Source organism: Acomys russatus, chromosome 28, assembly GCF_903995435.1.
Source record: "Acomys russatus chromosome 28, mAcoRus1.1, whole genome shotgun sequence".
Taxonomy (NCBI): domain Eukaryota; kingdom Metazoa; phylum Chordata; class Mammalia; order Rodentia; family Muridae; genus Acomys; species Acomys russatus.
This window is the reverse complement of record NC_067164.1, coordinates 42,548,335-42,566,419: the sequence shown is the minus strand read 5'-3', so window position 1 is coordinate 42,566,419 and position 18,085 is coordinate 42,548,335. Positions and strand designations below refer to the sequence as shown.

The following is an 18,085-nucleotide window of genomic DNA, read 5'->3' as shown; positions in this document are numbered from 1 at the left end:
CTACAGGTGCTCTGTGAGCTGCCACATAGGTGCTATCAGGGCTCTTAATAGATGGGGCGTCTCTCCAGCCCCTCACCCCACTTTTCTTACCCCTATCTTACATCCCATTACTCCATTAAACTGTTACCAATGACAACGTCCAGTGCTCAGTTCCCAGTTCTTAGTGCAGCGTTTCCTCCTCCTTGATGCACTCACTGGCTTAATGCAGCTCTCAGGGCATCTCACTCCTTAATTGGCTGCACCTTCTGAGCCTTTTCCTGTCTCCCTTAACCTTGCATTACACCCCAGGATTCATCCTTGGTTCTCTTCCACGTCCCCCTTTTCCAAACACATCCAGTTTGTAAAAACTGGCTTTAATGCCATCCAAAAGTGCTACGAACTCTTGTGCAATCTCCATTGGGGGGAGATGGTGGTACAGGCTGCAGGATCAGGAGTTCAAGGCCAGCCTGGCCCGTGTGAAACCTCGTCTCTAATTAATTAATTAAAAAAACCAGACACCCCCCAACCCCCACCCCACCCCCCAACCCCCGCAAGACTTCCAATTATATAGCTCAAACATAATATGAGAAAAACAACTCTAGATTTTCTTTTTCCTTCTGGCCAACTCACACTTCACTACCCCACTACCCTCGCCATCCCGGTCCATTCTTTAGACAAGGTTTCCGTTTGTGGCACTGGCTGGCATGGAACTAGCTTCGTAACCCAGGCAGGTCTTGAAGTCACACAGATCTGCCTGCATCTACCTCACCACTACATGTGGCCTTACTGGCTTTCTTGACCAATGTTTTTGTTGTTGTTTGAGACAAGGTTTCGAATAGCCCAGGCTGTCTGGTCTGAGGTGGGCCTTGAACACCTCCCAAGTACTATGATTACAGGCGTATGCCACCACAGCCTGGCTTCACCACTTTTTCCCTATTTACCGTATTTATCATTTATTGCCTGTCTTCCCATCTCCAAGACCCCCATAAAGGTAGGGATTTTGCCTTCTTTGTCTTTTTGTTTATACGGCAAAACAATCTGAACAGTATCTGGGAGCCACGAAAATATTTATGGAGGGGCTGGAGAGATTGCTCCGTGCTTAAGAGGGCTTCCTGCTGCTCCAGAGGACCCGAGTTTGGTTCTCAGCACCCGAGTTGGGTAGCTTACAATCAACTGTATTTCCAGTCGCCCTCCTTTGGCCTTTATGGACAAGCACACACATGTGGCAGACACATAAAAACTTAAAAACAGGTTTCTCTGTGTAGACCAGGCTGGCCTATGAACTCACAGCGACCTGCCTGCCTTTGCCGCCTGAGTGCTGGGATTATAAAGTCTTGCGCCACCGTGCCCCTGCCCCCCTACCACCCACCCACCCACCTTCTCCCCCACCCCCACCCCACCCCTGCGCGCACTTTCTGTCTCTGACTTAAGTAGCCTGCCTGGCCTTGAGTATCTGATCCTGCTTACGCCTTCAAGCGCTGGAATTACAGGCATGAATCACCATGCCCTGCCCATTCGTTATCTTAGAAATTCCTTAACTCGCTTAATTCAAAATGAAACTCAGTGGATAATGTATTTATTTGCGAGCAACAGAATACCATCCAGGTTAAAAATCTTGTCTCCAGAAACTGGAAGATAAACTAGAAGCATAAACGTAGTGGGCATTGTGTGAAAGCAAGGGGAAAAGTAAAGTAGAAACTGCGGCATCACAGTCACTCAGACCAAGAGCCCTGCTCACTCTAGGGTGGCTCTTTTCCCCTTATTTGGCCCTCGGTGTCAAAAGAAGGGAGCCTTGCGCTATAGAACCTTAATCGAGTTGCTCTGCCACGTCCCAGGAGGTCCCCTGATTTCAGAACTGCATTTATTATGCCTTTTAATTAATTAATTAATTTTTTTTAAACCTTTGAATCAGGATTCTGCTGTAGAATTGTTAAACAATTCAAACTTAAAAAAGAAAAAAAAGTGGAAATTGTAAAAAAGAAAGAAAATTGAAGGCACGCCAAGCGGCGCAGTGGCTGGAAAGGCCACGCACGCAGCATTGAGCAGGGGAAAGGGGGTACGGTCCTCTCCCCCAAAAGCCCCCCCGCACCAGGTACTGGTGGCCGCATCCTCCGGGGGGATCGCGCGTGGGCGCCTCCTTTCCCCGGGAGAGGAGCTTTCTCCCGGCGTCCGCGGGATGTCGGTGCCACTGGCTCGCACAGGGGTCCCGGACTGCACACGGAGCGAGCGCGGACAGCGGGGCTCGACGTGGGGCGGGCGAGCCGCGAGCACCCCCTCCTCCTTTCCCCGCGCGCTTCGCCTCCCCTTTAAGCACCGAGGCGCTAGCGGGCGGATGATTTTTTTTTTTTTTTTTTTGTCGGCGGACGGGAGGCTCCTCCCCCACGCCCTCCCTCCCTCCCACGCCGCCCTCGCCGCAGCGCGGGGGCACCGGGAGCGCGCGCCGTGGGGCGGGGCCGTGGAAGGGCGGGCGGGCGGCCGCGCTCGGGTCCGCCTCCGACTGCGGCGCTGCGCGGCGCGGCGGGGCGATGTGAGTGCCATGGCGAGGAGTCTCTGCGCGGGGGCCTGGCTGAGGAAACCCCACTACCTCCAGGTAGGCCACGCGGTCACGCGGGGCTCCCTCCGCGCGCGGCTCCTCCTCGCACACACCCCGGGTCCGTCCAGCTCCGCTCGGTTCTCCCCCCCCCCCGGGCGCCGCCCCAGCTCCGGGACTCGGTGCCGTGGTCCACGCTTCTCGCGAGGGCCCCCCGACCTGCCGTTCCCCCAGTCTGTGTGTGTGTGTTTCTTTCTCGGGTGGGAGAAGGTGGTGTGTCATCCCTCCATGATCTCAAGAGGGTCGTGGCCAGCTGTCATAGCGGTGGCTGCGCGCCTGGCGCATACGGCCCCTGGTGCTGTCTGGGTGCTCCCCGGTGCACATCTCTGGTTTAAACCGGAGGAAGGGAGGGAGAGATTGGCAGAGCCCGGTGGAGGCGATGGACATTTCGCTTTGCAAAAATAAAATAAAAGAAAATATAAAATAAAAAAGGCAACAGCGACCTTGTGCGGCTCTCCACTCAAGCCCGCCAGCAATGCGAACGCGATTCCCAGTCACGTCGCTCGCGCGTGTGTGTACTGTTGGCGTGTTAATTTTTCATGATTTTTTTTCTGTCCCGCTGCCAGTCGGCTTCAGAAACCCCTGCTGCCGCCTCCGTGCACTGTTTGGTCACCAGGGGGACCTAGTAGACGTCCTGAGTGGCGTCCTCGCTCCCTGATGGAAAAAACAACTACAAATCAATGCCTCACACATTGTCAGCAGTGGTACGTGTCTCTAGAGGACACACACGGCTTGCATTAAAAGGCCTGACGATATGGGACCGGTGTTTTGAGTCTGGGAAGGAAAAAAAAAAATCCAAACTGTGAAGAACCCATCACAGTCAGAGTAAAACTTACATTTTTGACATTTGCATGTGTAAGTCATTACTCTGAAATGAGTGTGATGTGCAGATTGAAAGGATTAACTTGACAGCTCTTGGCACTAAGGCTATGAGACTGGATGTTCTGTTGGTGACAGCGCCACCAGAAATAGTTGTGCCCTGAACACCGGCATTAGAACCCAGCCTAGCATGCCACCTGGCCAGGCGACTCTCTATTGGTAAAGTGTTTTCGCATATTTTAAATCTTCAACTTAAAACTACCTAGCTTCCTATTATTAATTTTTTAGCGTTGGTGGAATTTTAGACCAGCTTTTGACTCTAAATGTTTTCCATGCGTGTGAACACAAACGATCTCTGGCACTGTAACTGCACAAGGGTTTTCTGATTTAGTTGAGCTTAGGGTCCTGGGTTCAATTCCCCAACACCACACACACACACACACACACACACACAGTTTTACAGATGGTTATGCTTCCATTAATGACAAACACTTAGTGTTTCTTGCTTTCTGAATTTGCATCATCATCAATGATCAAGTTAGAGTAGGCTTGCCTGTGGGCCTTTAATACCAGCACTTGAGATGCAGATCTCTGAGCTTGAGGCTAGCCTAGTCTAGTCTAAATAGCAAGTTCCAGACTAGCCAGGACTACATAGATCCTGTCTCAAAAAAAAATTTCTTTTAAAGGTAAACTCAAGATTTATTTATTTATTTATTTATTTATTTATTTATTTATTTATTTATTTATTTGAGACAGGGCTTTTCTGTGTAGCCTTGGCTGTCCTGAACTCACTTTGTATACCACGCTGGCCTCGAACTCACATCGACCTACCTGCTTCTGCCTCTCAAGCACTGGGATTAAAGGTGTGTGCCACCACCTCCTGGCTAAGATTTCTTCTTAAAGACAAGTTTTCATGTAACACAGATTGCCTTAGAACTAGCTCGGCAGCTGAGGGTGGCCTTCAATTTGGACCCTCCTGCTTTGTTACAGTTGTGTGACTGACTGACTGCAAGGGTGGGGGGGGGGTTGGGGAGGCACAAATCAGCTCCCAGGGTTGTTCAGGAGGAGCCACTTCCCTGGATTTTTGAGGCAGGGTCTCCAGTAGAACTCTCTAAACAGACCGGTGAACCCCAGAACCCTCCTGTGTCCACTTGTCCAGCTCTGGGCTTGAGGCTAGACAGGTGCAGGGCACAGAATTCAGCTCCTCATCCTTGGACAGTCCTTAGCAGGCTGTGCCAGCTCTGTAGCCTCAATTTTCTTACCTTGTTTCTCTAAATTATATGTCATCCTGAATTTGATTTGTCCCAGGCAGAGTTTATTGTGCACTGTCTTTTGGTAAGAAAAAAAGCTTTGCCTATAACAGCCTGTTTATGTCAGGACACACACACACACAATTTTTGGAGACCAAGTCTCAGTAGCCCAGGCTGGCCTTGAATTCCTGATATTCTCGTTTCTGCCTCCAAAGTACAGGGCTTACAAGTGTGTCCCACTGTACCTTGCTTCAGGGAAACTTCATTCTTATTTTTGTTTTGAGAGACTATCTTAATAATACAGATACCTGCTTTGAGGGGTTTTCATTTGTGTTTTTGTTTTCACTTTTGCATTCTTTTGAGATAAGATCTTGCTGTGTATCCTTGCCACTTGGCTTGTACAGAGTCATGGTTGGCCTCTTGCCTTAGACTCTCAGGTCCTGGGACAGCAAGCATGCCCTGCCACACCGGCCAGATACCTGATTTCAGTGACGTTTCTATGCAGATACATCTTAAGTTAAATTACAGTGAGCCTGCCATCATTCAGCAGGTACAGGAAACACTCTTAACCTTTGTGAGTAGGGAAACAGCAAGGTGGATTTATCTCCAAGAGATGGTACACGTCTTTAATTCCAGCACTTGGGAGACAGAGGCAGAGGCAAGTGGATCGCTGTGAGTTCGAGGCCAGTGTGGTCTACAGAGTGAGTCCAGGACAGCCAGAGCCAGAGTCTGGAAAGTTTCTGAGATCAGGTTTTTGTTGTTGTTGTTGTTTTGTTTTTTGAGACAGAGTTTCTCTGTGTAGCCCTGGCTGTCCTGGACTCAGTCTGTAGACCAGGCTGGCCTGGAACTCACAGCGATCCACCTGCCTCTGCGATTACAGGCGTGTGTGTACCACAACAGCTCCTGAGACCAGTTTTATATACTTGGCAGTTTTGCTGTTTGTCTCAACTGGGTGGGGCCAAAGATCACTTATGTCCCAATTTAGGCCACAGAGCTTGCAAGTTTCTTTTTCTCTATTTTTTTTTCTTTAAATTTTTTCGTGCAATATATTTTTATCATATTTTCCTCTCCCCCAAACCCCCACACCTTTCTGTCCTCCCAACTTTATGCTCTCTCTTTTTCAAAAAACCCCCACAAAACAAAAATTAATAAGACAAAAATGCGAAAACAAACTAAACAAATAAAACAAAATGAAGACATTTTATGTGTATGGATGTTTTGCCTGCATGTGTATGTGCAACGTGTGTGTGCCTGAAGCCTGTGAGCACAGAAGAGGGTCTTGTCACTGAGACTGGAGTTAACAGGTAGCTGTGAACCACTATGAGGGTGCTGGGGGCTGACCTGGGGTATTTCTGAAAGACCAGTAAGCCCTTGTAACCCACGAGCTATGTCTGTAGCCCCTCCCCATAATTTAGAAGGGGAAACTTAATCATTTGACTTTTTTTTGGTCAACTCACAATGCCCATTAATCCAGATGTCACTGGTAGTGGCTGCTACTTCTTGAAAATTGAGCATTTTGAGCTAGTTAAGAACAAAACTATGGGGCTGGAGAGATGGCTCAGCGGTTGGGAGCACTGATTGCTCTTCCAGACGACCTGGGGTTCAATTCCCAGCTACCACATGGCAGCTCACACTGTCTGTAACTCCAAAATCTGACACCCATAGACATACAATGCACATAAAATTAAAATAAATAAATAAATAAATAGAACAAAAGTGTAGAGGGCTAGAGAGGTGGCTCAGTAGTTAAGAGCACTGACTGTTCTTCCAGAGGACCTAGGTTCAATTCCCAGCACCCACATGGTAACTTTCAACTGTCTGTAACTCCTTTTCCAGGGGATCTGACTCCCTCACACAGACATATATGCAACCAGAACAGCAGCACACATAACATGAAAATAAAATAAATTCTAAAAAAACAAACAAACAACAAAACAATAGCTGGGCATAGTGGCACATACCTTTAATCTCAGCACTCGGGAGGCAGAGGCAGGCAGATCTCTGAGTTCGAGGCCAACCTGGTCTACAAAGTGAGTTCCAGGACAGCCAGGGGCTAACACAGAGAAACGCTGCCTCGAAAAACAAAACAAAAACATAAAACCCCAAAATAAGTCTCCTCTCTTCTCCCCCCCCCCGCACAAAAAAGCCCTTAGCATTGTGTAGTTAATGTCATACTTTCTGCTATAAGCTGTAATTCCTGTCACTCTTGTGAAAACCTGCCCACTGTGATCGCCTTTGTTGTTAAGAGTCAAGAGATCCCGCTGCCTGTGAAGAGAACTCGGGTGCTGCGTCCATATGGTAAAAATATTATTTAGCTGTAAAGACTGGAAAATAGATTGTTTAGCGTTGGGTGGGGAAAGGGAGTGGGTTACTAATGGGTAGGTTTTTGAGGAGCAGGTGAGAAGAAATGCTTGCGCCACTGCACACTGCCTGGCAATATGCCTTAAAGGGTTAGTTCTGTGGTATATGAACACAGGTCGGTGAAGCAGAAAAGAAGGGACAGTGGACTGGAAAGGGACGCGCTCTGAGGAGTTGATGCTGAGGACATGGGCCTTGCTCTCTTCCCTCTTACTGAAGCTGCCACCAACGCCAGCTCTCTGGCGCGGGGAGTTCTTGTTTCCAGGGTGGTGGTGGAAGCCCACTGTACAACCTACCTCTCCGAGGAAGCTGGCGCGTGTGCGTCCACCTGAGCACTAGGCTCTCTGTCAAGGCTTCATTCTCAGAGGAAGCTAGTGCGTGCTAACACCCTTTGCCACTGTTTTGTTGGAAAAAAAAAAAAACCTAGAAATAACACTTTCTGGATGCGCCAAGTGTTCAGCGTATTGAACAGGGTTAGACCCTTGACTCTTGGCTCAGCTTAAACAAACTGCTCTTAGTTGGTGTTTCTCTTCCGTTTACGGCTTGTCGCCACCCTGAGTGTTTCAGGACCTGCAGGCTGTGGTAGCTGCATTGCACCTGCGTGTGGCTTTAGCAGTGTGTCTTCTACAAATTGGGATCTATTTTTGTTTGGAGGGTTTACTTTCGGTAGAGTAAGGATGATGGCGGCACAGTAGCCCTATAATTTGTTGGCTTTAGTTTAAAAAATACCTGCTTTCTTCTGTCATTAAGCCCTGGAAGAATGGAAGTTAAGGTAGTCTGGGGTAATTTAGTATGCTTAGATTATACACGCTTTCCACTCCAGTCAGTCTGCAGTTCTAATGCAATTTGAGGTCTAAGATTTCTTCCTTTGAAGGTTTTCAAGCCCTTTAGGGAGAAAAAAAAAAACCTTTTTTTGGAGGGGGGGTTTGAGACAGGGTTTCTCTTTGTAGCTTTGGCTGTCCCGGATTCACTTGGTAGACCAGAGATCCACCTGCCTCTGCCTCCTGAGTGCTGGGATTAAAGGCATGCACCATCGCTCCTGGTGAGAAAAAAAATTTGGGGGGGATGGGGAGACAAAGTTTCTCTGTGTAGCCTTGGCTGTCCTGCAGCTTACCTTGTAGACCAGGCTGGCTTCAAACTCACAGAGATCTGCCTGCCTCTGCCTCTGAGTTCTGGGATTAAAGGCGTGCACCACCGCGCCCTGTCAGCAGAACTTTAAATTTTGAGACATTCTCTCCAAAATAACTGCCGTGTCATTTTTAGTACATGTTCAGTCAGGGCTGTCATGAACAAATGGGTAGACTTTTTTGTTGTTGTTGACTTTTTGCATCCCCCTGTGTACCCCTCACTGGCCTGAAATTCCCTATGTATACCTAGGTGACCTTGAACTTGTGACAGCCATCCTGCTGCTGGGGTTCCCAGTGTACACCAACCACCACGTCAGATAACGGCTGCTCTAATTAGAGGGTTGGTACTTACTCAACGGTTCTTTGGTTGAATTGTATGTTGTCTGGCCTTAGCCTTCCTTCCTTCATACACCGGGTTCTGGCGTTATAAGCATGTCACCTATCCTTTGAAATCTCTCAACCTGGAAGTTTGGCTTGCATTAGTACCATTTGTCAAATGGTTTGGTTCTCTGTGCCTGAATATGTGTGTTGTGTAGGGTTTAGTTCCAGAGAGCGCCACTGACATATCAGCGGGGGGCTGTAACGGTGTCGGCAAATGCTAGGATAGAAGTAATGTGGGCCCTGAGGCTTACAGGAGGATGGTTCAGTGTTCCCAAGAGTTGGCAGGGGGAGAGGCCCCTGCACTGACCTGTGCCTGAGATTATGTCTCTAGAGCTGCAGTTAGCTCTCTCTGAAGTGTATGGAGAGTGTACCTGACCAGTCCTGCTTTGAATTCAGGTGTGTGCCCGCAGCCCAGGGTTTAGGAGGCTGAGGAAGGAGACTGCGAGTTGTAATCTATCCTGGCCTACATAGTGAAACACCATCTTGGGGGGAAAAAAACAAATGAATAAATATCGAATGACATTTGAGCATAGAGGTGGCATGTAGCTATTTGAAATTACCATGCTTTTTTGGTGGGGTTTTTTGTTTGTTTGTTTGTTTTGGGGGGGTTGTTTTTGTTTTTTCGAGACAGGGTCTCTCTGTGTATCCTTGGCTGTCATGGACTCCCTTTGTAGACCAGGCTGGCCTCGAACTCACAGGAATCCCCCTGCTTCTGCCTCCTGAGGTGCTGGGATTAAAGGCATGCGCCACCACTGCCCGGCACCACCGTGCATTGTTTTGAGAACCATAAAAAATGATGAATTTCTAGCAATTTTTCCATACTTAGCCAACCTGAAAGGTACTTTATTTTTATGTGTATGGGTGTTTTGTTCCTGGTGCCTGAGGAGGCCAGAAAAGAGCACTGGGTCCCTGGAGTGGGAGTTACCAGTGGTTGTTAACCGCCAGCTGGGCGCTGGGAACTGACCCTGGGTCCTGTGAGAAGGCAGGCAGTGTTCTTAGCTGCTGAGCTGTCTTTCCAGCCCTCAGAGTACTTTTCTTTGTCTGTGTTCTTACCTACTTAGCTCTGGCTGTCTTGAAACTCAGTATGTAGACCAGTCTGGCCTTGAACTTACAGAGATGTCCCTGTCTCTTCCTCTGGTGTTGGGATTGAAGGTGTGCGCCACCACATTCAGCAACCTAAGTATTTTTTTAAGTGTATTTTATGTACCTTGAGTGTATCAGACCTGTAAAACTTCTTCATTTTGCGGAGCTGACAATCCACCCGTTAAATGCTCCCCATTTCCTTCTAGTCCCTGGCCCCACCCTAGCCATGGTAACCACATCCTATTTTCTGTTTCTATTACTTTGACTCTCTTAAAATATCTCATGTAAATAGAACCCCACAGTATTTTTCCACCCATTATCTCCTCTCCTTTTCACCTCTTCTTCTCCAGTTCTTACCCTCCACTTTTTTCCTCCTTTTCTCTTCTTCTCTCCACCTCTCCTGCTCTCCTTTCTTAAAAACAAACAAACAAACAAACAAACATAATAACCATCCCTCTATTTTTTCCCCTCTATGTTCCCTTAGCTGTTGTGGACTCCATAGACCAGGCTAGCCTCGAACTCACAGAGATCCGCCTGTCTCTGCCTCCCCAGTGATGGGATTAAAGGCGTGCACCACAAGGCCCAGTTTCATCCCCCTACTTTTGTTTTTGTTTTTGTTTTTGTTTTGTTTTGTTTTGTTTTTTTGGTTTTTCGAGACAGGGTTTCTCTGTGTAGCCTTGGCTGTCTTGGCTGTCCTGGACCTGCTCTGTAGACCAGGCTGGCCTCGAACTCACAGCGATCCACCTGCCTCTGCCTCCCGAGTGCTGGGATTATAGGCATGTGCCACCACGCCCGGCTCATCCCCCTATTTTTAATGCCTTCTCCCCACCCGGAAGACAAGGTTTCTCTGTGTAGCCCTGGCTGTCTTAGAACTCTCTCTGTAGACCAGGCTGGCCTCAAACTCAGAGATCTGCCTGCCTCTGCCTCCTGAGTGCTGGGACTAAAGGTGTGTGTCACCACCACTTGGTTTAATGCCCTTTTACATTATTAAAAATTAATATTTTAGCCTATAGAATAATAGGTTTCATTATGATATTTTAATTTTTTGTCATATGAATATTTGTATTTTGTTCATATCCTTGCTTCTACAACTCTTTTTTTGTTCATCTTTCCTCTTTGTTTTCCTTTTCTACCTCTTAAATATTGTCCCTTTCTCTTTTTTTTTTTTTTTTTTAAGGCTTGTTTTGTTTTATTTTAATGACTGATCCACGTGAGGCCACAGCCAGGCCACTATGTACAGACACACGAGGGAAGCTTCATTTCTTGGTCTCCTCCTTCTTGGACAGGGTCTTGATGAGCTCCTCCTTCTTGGCCTGGAGGCGCTCCTCCCGGCACTTGCGTGCTTCCTTGGTCTTAAACCTGCGAGCCTCAGCCTGGTCAGCCAGGAGCTTCTTGCGGGCCTTGTCTGCCTTCAGCTTTGGATGTGCTCCATGAGGATCCGCTTGTTTTTGAACACGTTCCCCTTGACCTTCAGGTACAGGCTGTGGTACATATGGCGGTCAATCTTCTTAGCTTCTCGGTATCGCCTCAGGAGCCGGCCAGGATCCTCATCCTTCTCATCCACGTCACATTCTCGGGCTCTCGGGCGTTGGCGGTACCCTTCCGCTTCCCCATGCCCATATGCCTGCCCTTCCAGCGAGCCAAGGTTTTTTTCCGACACCGAGCCCTGGAATGGACTGTCACAGTTTTCTGAATGATCAGCCCATCTTTTATCAGCTTCCAGATTTACTGAGGGGAGTTGGCATTGGCGATTTCGTCGGCCTCATTGGGATCCAACCAGACCTTCTTTTTCCCGTAGCGGAGGACTCTGGAGGCAAGCCTCTTCTGTAGCCTGAGCATACTCATGGCTGCGGACGCAGCTGCGAAAGGGCCCCTTTCTCTTTTGTATGTGTGTTTCTGTAATCTGAAATGAGAGAAAATGTGCAGCACTTTCCTTCCTTTCCCTTTAGTTAACCCTTTCCTCCCTCCTAACTACATTCTCAGCATACTTAAATCTAGATCTACATAGGAGGGGAAAAAGTATAGTATTTGTCTTTCTGGTTTCTTTTAAGTTTTTTTGTTTTTGTTTTTGTTTTTGATTTCGTTTTTGAGACAGGGTTTCTCTGTGTAACAGTCCTGGCTGTCCTGGACTTGCTTTTGTTGACTAGGCTGGCCTCGAACTCACAGCAATCCAACTGCCTCTGCCTCCTGAGTGCTGGGATTTCAGGCATGCACCACCACACCTGGCGCCTGGATTTTATTTTATTTATTTATTTATTTGAGACAGGGTCTCTCTTTGTTAGCCTTCTCTGTCCTGGACTCGCTCTGTAGACCAGGCTGGCCTCAAACTCACAGTGACCCACCTGCCTCTGCCTCCTGAGTGCTGGGGGTTTTTACATTTTAAAAATAAATTAAACTGGGTTTCATAATAACATAGAATGACTTTAAAAAGTATGAACTGCCTAGTGTTATGTTAAGGGACAGAATGAGATTTGAAAAAGCTTCTTGCCTACAGAGTAAGATTCAGGATAGCCAGGGTTACACAGTGAAACCATCTTTAAAAAACAAGCAGAGAGAGAGAGACAGACAGACAGACAAGCAGACAGAGACATTTTTGAGATGGCCTCCCTATATTGGTTACCTTTCTATTACTGTGATAAAAACACCAAAGCAAGGCAACTTATAGCTAAAAGGTTTGAGACCTTAAGATTTCAGGAAAATGTCCATCACCGTCATGCTGGGGGGCACGGTGGCCGGATCAACCAAGAGCTCATATGTCAACAAAGACAGTAAACTCAATAGCAAAGGTCCTGAAGCTTTCAAAACCCATTCCCAGCGACACACTACCTTAAGCAAGGCCGCACCTCCTAAGCCTCTCCAACCCAGGCAGCTGGGTGCGGGATGTTCACAGGCCAGAGACTATGGAAGGTGGTGTTTCTTCAAACCACTGCGCCCTGGGAGCCCAGGCTGGCCTGGAGTTGTGTGACCTTGGGCTTCTGGTGGTTCATGGTACTTGGGGCTGAACGTAGGTCTCACGCGTGATAGGCAAGCATTCGACTGAGCTATGTGGCCAGCCCCTTGAAAAGTCACGTTTGTTTGTGTTCCAACCACCATAGATTGAGCTGCTGAAACTGAAATGTCCAGTTACTTGTACCCTGATCTCAGTTCTGTAGGTCGCATGTCTGGGTGCAGGGTGACTTTTCTGGCTCTCCGCTTCAGGTTTCACAAGGATGAAGTCAAGGTCTCTAGGGTTCTAAGAACAAATTGGTTTTCAGAGTCCTTTAGCTGGCGAGTTGTCAGAACTTGTGGGACTGGGCGGGGAGGGGGGAAGGTAACACCAGAGAAGAGATTGTAGAAGACAGAGCTGTGTATTTTGCAGTGCTGTTCACAGTAACTAAGTCATGAAGCAACCTAGATGTCAATAACAGATCCAAGTAAGAACAAATGTGATATTTGTGCAATGATTTTTTTTCAGCCAGAAAGAGGAACCAAGTCAGCTGTGTGGTGGTAGCACACACTTTTAATCCCAGAATTTGGGAGGTAGAGGCAGACAGATCTCTTGAGTTTGAGGCCAGCCTGGTTTATAGTGTGAGTTCCAGGACAACAAGGGATACACAGAGAAACCCACCAAGTCATATTGCTTGCAGGAAAATGTAGGCAACTGGAAATCATTATGTTAAGTGAACTCAGGCCACTTCAGAAAGCCAAACATTGAATTTTTCTCTATTTTGTAGTTTCCTAGAGCTACGTCTACAACTACATTATATAGCTGTGTAAAATCATGTGTGAATAGTTTTTTTGTTTTGGTTTGGTTTTGGTTTTTTTCCGGACAGGGTTTCTTGCGTAGCCCTGGCTGTCTTGGAACTACATCTGTAGACCAGGCTGGCCTCAAACTCACATTAACCTGCCTGCTTCTGCCTCCCGAATGCTGGGACTAAAGGCATGCACCACCACACCCAGCTAGTTTTTAATTACTTGATTAATCAGTTAATTAATTTGTATGTATGCATGCTCCATCTGCATGTAGATGGCTGTGAGCCACCATGTGGTTGCTGGGAATTGAACTCAGGACCTCTGGAAGAGCAGCCAGTGCTCTTAACCTCTGAGCCACCTGTCCAGCCCCCCTGCAGGCTGTTTGGTATTATGGTGTTTTCTTTCACTCTACGAATATATTCAGGATGTACAAAATGTACACATATTTTTATACATGTCAGAAATGTTTTGTGACCACTCTTGGACTTCATCTTACTGAGCACATGGTCCTACCTCTCACTTTTTTTTTTTTTAGCTGTCATTCACTTTATTACTACTATTGCTCTTTGTTTTGTTTTATATTTAATTCTCAGAGATAGGCTCTTGTACGGTCCCGGTCTGGCTTGAGCTCTCGTAGTCAGGGTTGCCCTTGAACATCTGGTCTTTCTGCTGGTACCTACAGGGTGCTGGGAGTGCAGATATGTGCTGTCACACCTGGGTTTTGCAGCTCAAGGCAGGTGTTTACCAACTGAGTCACATCATCCTCAGGGGAGAGCCCTTCAGCTGTCACCCCCCCCCCAGTCTGGATTCTTTGGTCCTTTGCTTCCACTACCCTCCTTTTAGCGCCTCCTTATTTCTCTAACTCCCCTCACCTTCACCATCCGCTCCTCGGTATCCCCAGGGCTCGAACCTTCTAATTCTCGTTTTGAGTAAGTCCTGGGTGGTTGTGTATCTTTGTATGGCATCCGCAGCAGTGGGCCCCCAACTCAGTGTTCCCAGCCCACCCCTGAACTCACCACTTTGAGTTTTGCATTTTCAAAAGTTTACTTGACACCTACCTCTGGGTTGCCACCGCCTATCTTGTATCCTTCCCCGTTTCTTCTAGTGGTCATCTCCAATTACATGAGAGAGTGGTGTGCCAGATCCTTGAGAGTACGCCTTCTGAATCACCCTGGGATGCATCATAGCTCTTTGGTTTGCATAGCGTGCCTGCGCTACCATGCGGTGTCGCGCTGGCTGGGCCTCCCTCCCTTTGTAACTGCCCTTCAGCGGCCTCACTGTTTTCCTTCCTTCTAACGGCCTTCTTCTACCTTCAGGAGGTCTGGATCTGTGGGGAGCACGCCCCTTTATTCCACAGACACCAGTGGTCCCATAACTCCTGAGCAACTTGGCTTTTCCAGGCATACCAGCACAGTACTTGCTCTGTCATGTCTCCCATCCTCTTTCCTCTTTTGTTTGTTCTTTTGCCGCACCTCCAACTGCTGTGTCTCTAAAACTTTCTTTGTTCTCTGTGTAGCCTTGACTGTCCTGGACTCACTTTGTAGACCAGGCTGGCCTCACAGCTGGCCTGCCTCTGCCTCCCCGAGTGCTTAGATTACAGGCGTGCACCACCATGCCCGACTCTGTGTCCCTAAATATTGTATACAACTTAAGAGCTACCACTGATGATGAGTTTGGATGTTGAAAGACGTTAGTAAAATATATAATAAAATTTTTCAAATATTTGTGTTATAGTAGCTGATTTTCTGTGCTAGTGTATTAATGAACAATAACTCTCTTCCTTAAAGAGTTTGTTCAAATTTTGTGATTTTTTTCCCCCTTTTTTCCTTTGAGGCTGGGCGTGACCTAGTCCTGATAGTCCCAGACATGCTATGTATACCAACCATACTGGATGTCTTAGTTAGGCCTCTGTTGCTGTGAAGAGACACCATGACCACAGCAGCTCTTATAGAGGAAAACGTTTAATTGGGGCTGACTTATAGTTCAGAGGTTTAGTCCGTTATGGTCATGGCAGGAAGCATGGCAGCGTGCAGACAGACATGGTGCTGGAGAAGGAGCTGAGAGTTCCACGTCCGGATTGACAAGGAAGAGGCAAGCCTTAGGAAGAGAGAACACTAGGCCTGGCTTGAGCATTTGAACCCTCAAAGCCTGCCCCGGTGACACACTTCCTCCAAGGAGGCCACACACACTTCAAGAAGGCCATGGCTCCTAATGGTGCCACTCCCATGAGCCTCTGAGGGGCCATTTTTGGAGGACGGAGGAAATTTAAAGCACGCTTTTTAAAATATTAACTACTGGTCAGGAGATGGGCTGCAGTCAGGACCGTTCTCTGGTGTTTACCAGTTGGGATGGCCCATGAGGCCACTTTGACTCAAACCACCACACTAGCCTTTAAACTCACAGAGTGTGACCTGAGTACTCCGTGGTCATGTGAACAATGCTATTTAACTTTAATTTTTCATTATATTTTCATTCAGTGTTTTTGTGTGTCTGTGTGCATGTGTGTGTATGTGTGTGTTGTGTGTGTCTATGTGTGTGTGCATGTGTGTGTGTGTCTGTGTGTCTATGTGTGTGTATATCTCTGTGTGTGTCTCTGTGTGTGTGTCTGTGTGTGTCTCTGTGTGCCTGTGTTGTGTGTGCCTGTGTGTGTCTATGTGTGTGTGCATGTGTGTGTGTGTCTGTGTGTCTATGTGTGTGTGTGTCTCTGTGTGTGTGTATGTGTGTGTGTCTCTGTGTGTCTCTGTGTGCCTGTGTAGTGTGTGCCTGTGTGTGTCTATGTGTGTGTGTGTCTGTGTGTCTATGTGTGTGTATGTCTCTGTGTGTGTCTCTCTGTGTGTGTCTGTGTGTGTCTCTGTGTGCCTGTGTTGTGTGTGCCTGTGTGTGTCTATGTGTGTGTGCATGTGTGTGTGTGTCTATGTGTGTGTGTGTCTCTGTGTGTGTGTATGTGTGTCTATGTGTGTGTTTGCATATATAGGTCACCTTGCCACAGAAGTTGTTTTTCCCCTTCCTCTTTGTGGATTCAGAGAATCAAACGTAGCAGCTTGGAAGCAGCCATATTTACCCATTGAACCATCTCACCAACCCAAGACACCTTGATTCAATGTACTGAGGTACAAAAGTAAAGAAATACAGAAAAGATGCGAAAGTAACAGCAGGATATCAGAAGAAGAAGGGGCTTGGAGGGAGAGAGGGCAACAGAGTGGGGGAGATCATCACAGTACGTGACAGACCTGTGTGAAATTGTGAGAGAAAAGACAAATATGAAAGCTATAAACAGAATTGCATTATGGTTGGTTGTTAACTTTCCCATGCTGGGTGGTGGTGGCGCACGCCTTTCATCCCAGCACTCCGGAGGCAGAGGCAGGTGGATCGCTGTGAGTTCCAGGCCAGCCTGCTCTACAATGAGAGTCCAGGACAGCCAAGGCTACAGAGAGAAACCCTGTCTCGAAAAACCAAAAAGAGCCAACAAAAAAAACAACCTCCCTCATAAACCTGAGGCCCGTAGACTGAAGCATGTAGCTCTCACCCGCGGTAACAGATGTTAGTGGTCGCCTGTGGTTCTGCACGTCACTAGGAGGATCTTTCTCTTCCCCGAGAAAACCACATATTTGCCACTTGGGAAGAAAACGTGGCATTTGCAAATTCCTTAGGTTTGCTTGCTTTCTGACATTCCTGTTAAAGAATAATGGTTCAAAACCAGCCCTGATAAAATACTTGTTACGTCTAGGGCAGGAACCGTGTCCCTTGAATGATTACCTAGTTACGCTCGGCTGCAGATGCAAGCTTTTTTTTTTTTTCTGTTATCTGCTCCTCAAATCCAAGTGAACTGGGCTAGTTGAAGGGCACCAAACCATTTGAGTGTCTGTCCAGACACAGAGCACAGAGAGCTGGAATGAGCCTCAGTTGATATTGTGTGGATTTTTTAAAAGGCAAAGTAAACGGTCCCAGCATTCTGCAGTTTGTATCTTGAGGCCCAACATAATCAGCGTTTGTTCTGGCCTAAGTTGAAAGATGTCTTTAATTTTAGAACTCCCTAAAATGTGATTCTAAAAATACTGTTTGGTGCAGACCTAGTTTGTATGCTAAGATTACATTTCTTCTCTCTGGGGCCAGGGTAATGACCCTTGGACTCGCGGGCCTCCAGCATTAACAGCAACTGGATGTTCTTAGCTGCCGTCAGTTCTTCTTATCAGAGGGCTGGCTAGCTTGCCATAATGTCTGTTTCCTTTCGGGGTGGGGTGGGATTTGGTTTTCAAAAACAAACAAACAAACAAAAATATAAAGTATTACTTTGTTAGTTCAAGCTGACCTGGAACTCATGAATACAGCCCAGGCTACATAGTTTCAGGGTCCTGGGTTTTCCTATGTCCTAGTTTATATTGGAGTCTAACTAACTAACCAACCAACCAAACTCATGACAGCCCTGCCTCAGCCTCCTGAGTGGGCTACTGTACCCCACCACACCTGGCTTTTCTTTCACAAAAAACAAACCCCTCCCCCGCTGTGCTGGCACTCTGGTTACTGCCCAACTATTCTGTCCTCTTCCCATGAACTCAGTGAGTACTATTTTTTTTCTAGGTGCCTTGGTTCCGTTTTTTTTTTTTTTTCCTGGCACAATATGCAGTTGTCATAGTGCCATTTTCTTTCCCTTACTCTTGGAAGTATTTTGTTTTGAATTCCTTTTTTTAAAAAAAATTAGAACCAGGGCTGGAGAGATGGCTCAGCAGAGGTTAAGAGCACTGCCTGTTCTTCCAAAGGTCCTGAGT

General features: G+C 47.3%; 1 protein-coding gene and 1 pseudogene across 1 annotated transcript in view; one reads left to right on the top strand and one right to left on the bottom strand.

Moving 5' to 3' along the window:
- The first annotated feature begins 2,452 nt into the window (after positions 1–2,452).
- The window catches only part of Dipk1a (divergent protein kinase domain 1A), a 64,648-nt gene continuing 49,015 nt past the window's right edge, over positions 2,453–18,085 (top strand). Inside the window, exon 1 of the mRNA XM_051170313.1 lies at positions 2,453–2,569. Coding sequence (XP_051026270.1) covers positions 2,516–2,569 — 54 coding nt within the window. The 5' untranslated portion in view covers positions 2,453–2,515. The remainder of the gene's footprint in view (positions 2,570–18,085) is intronic.
- Positions 10,842–11,443, bottom strand: LOC127210617 (60S ribosomal protein L19-like; annotated as a pseudogene).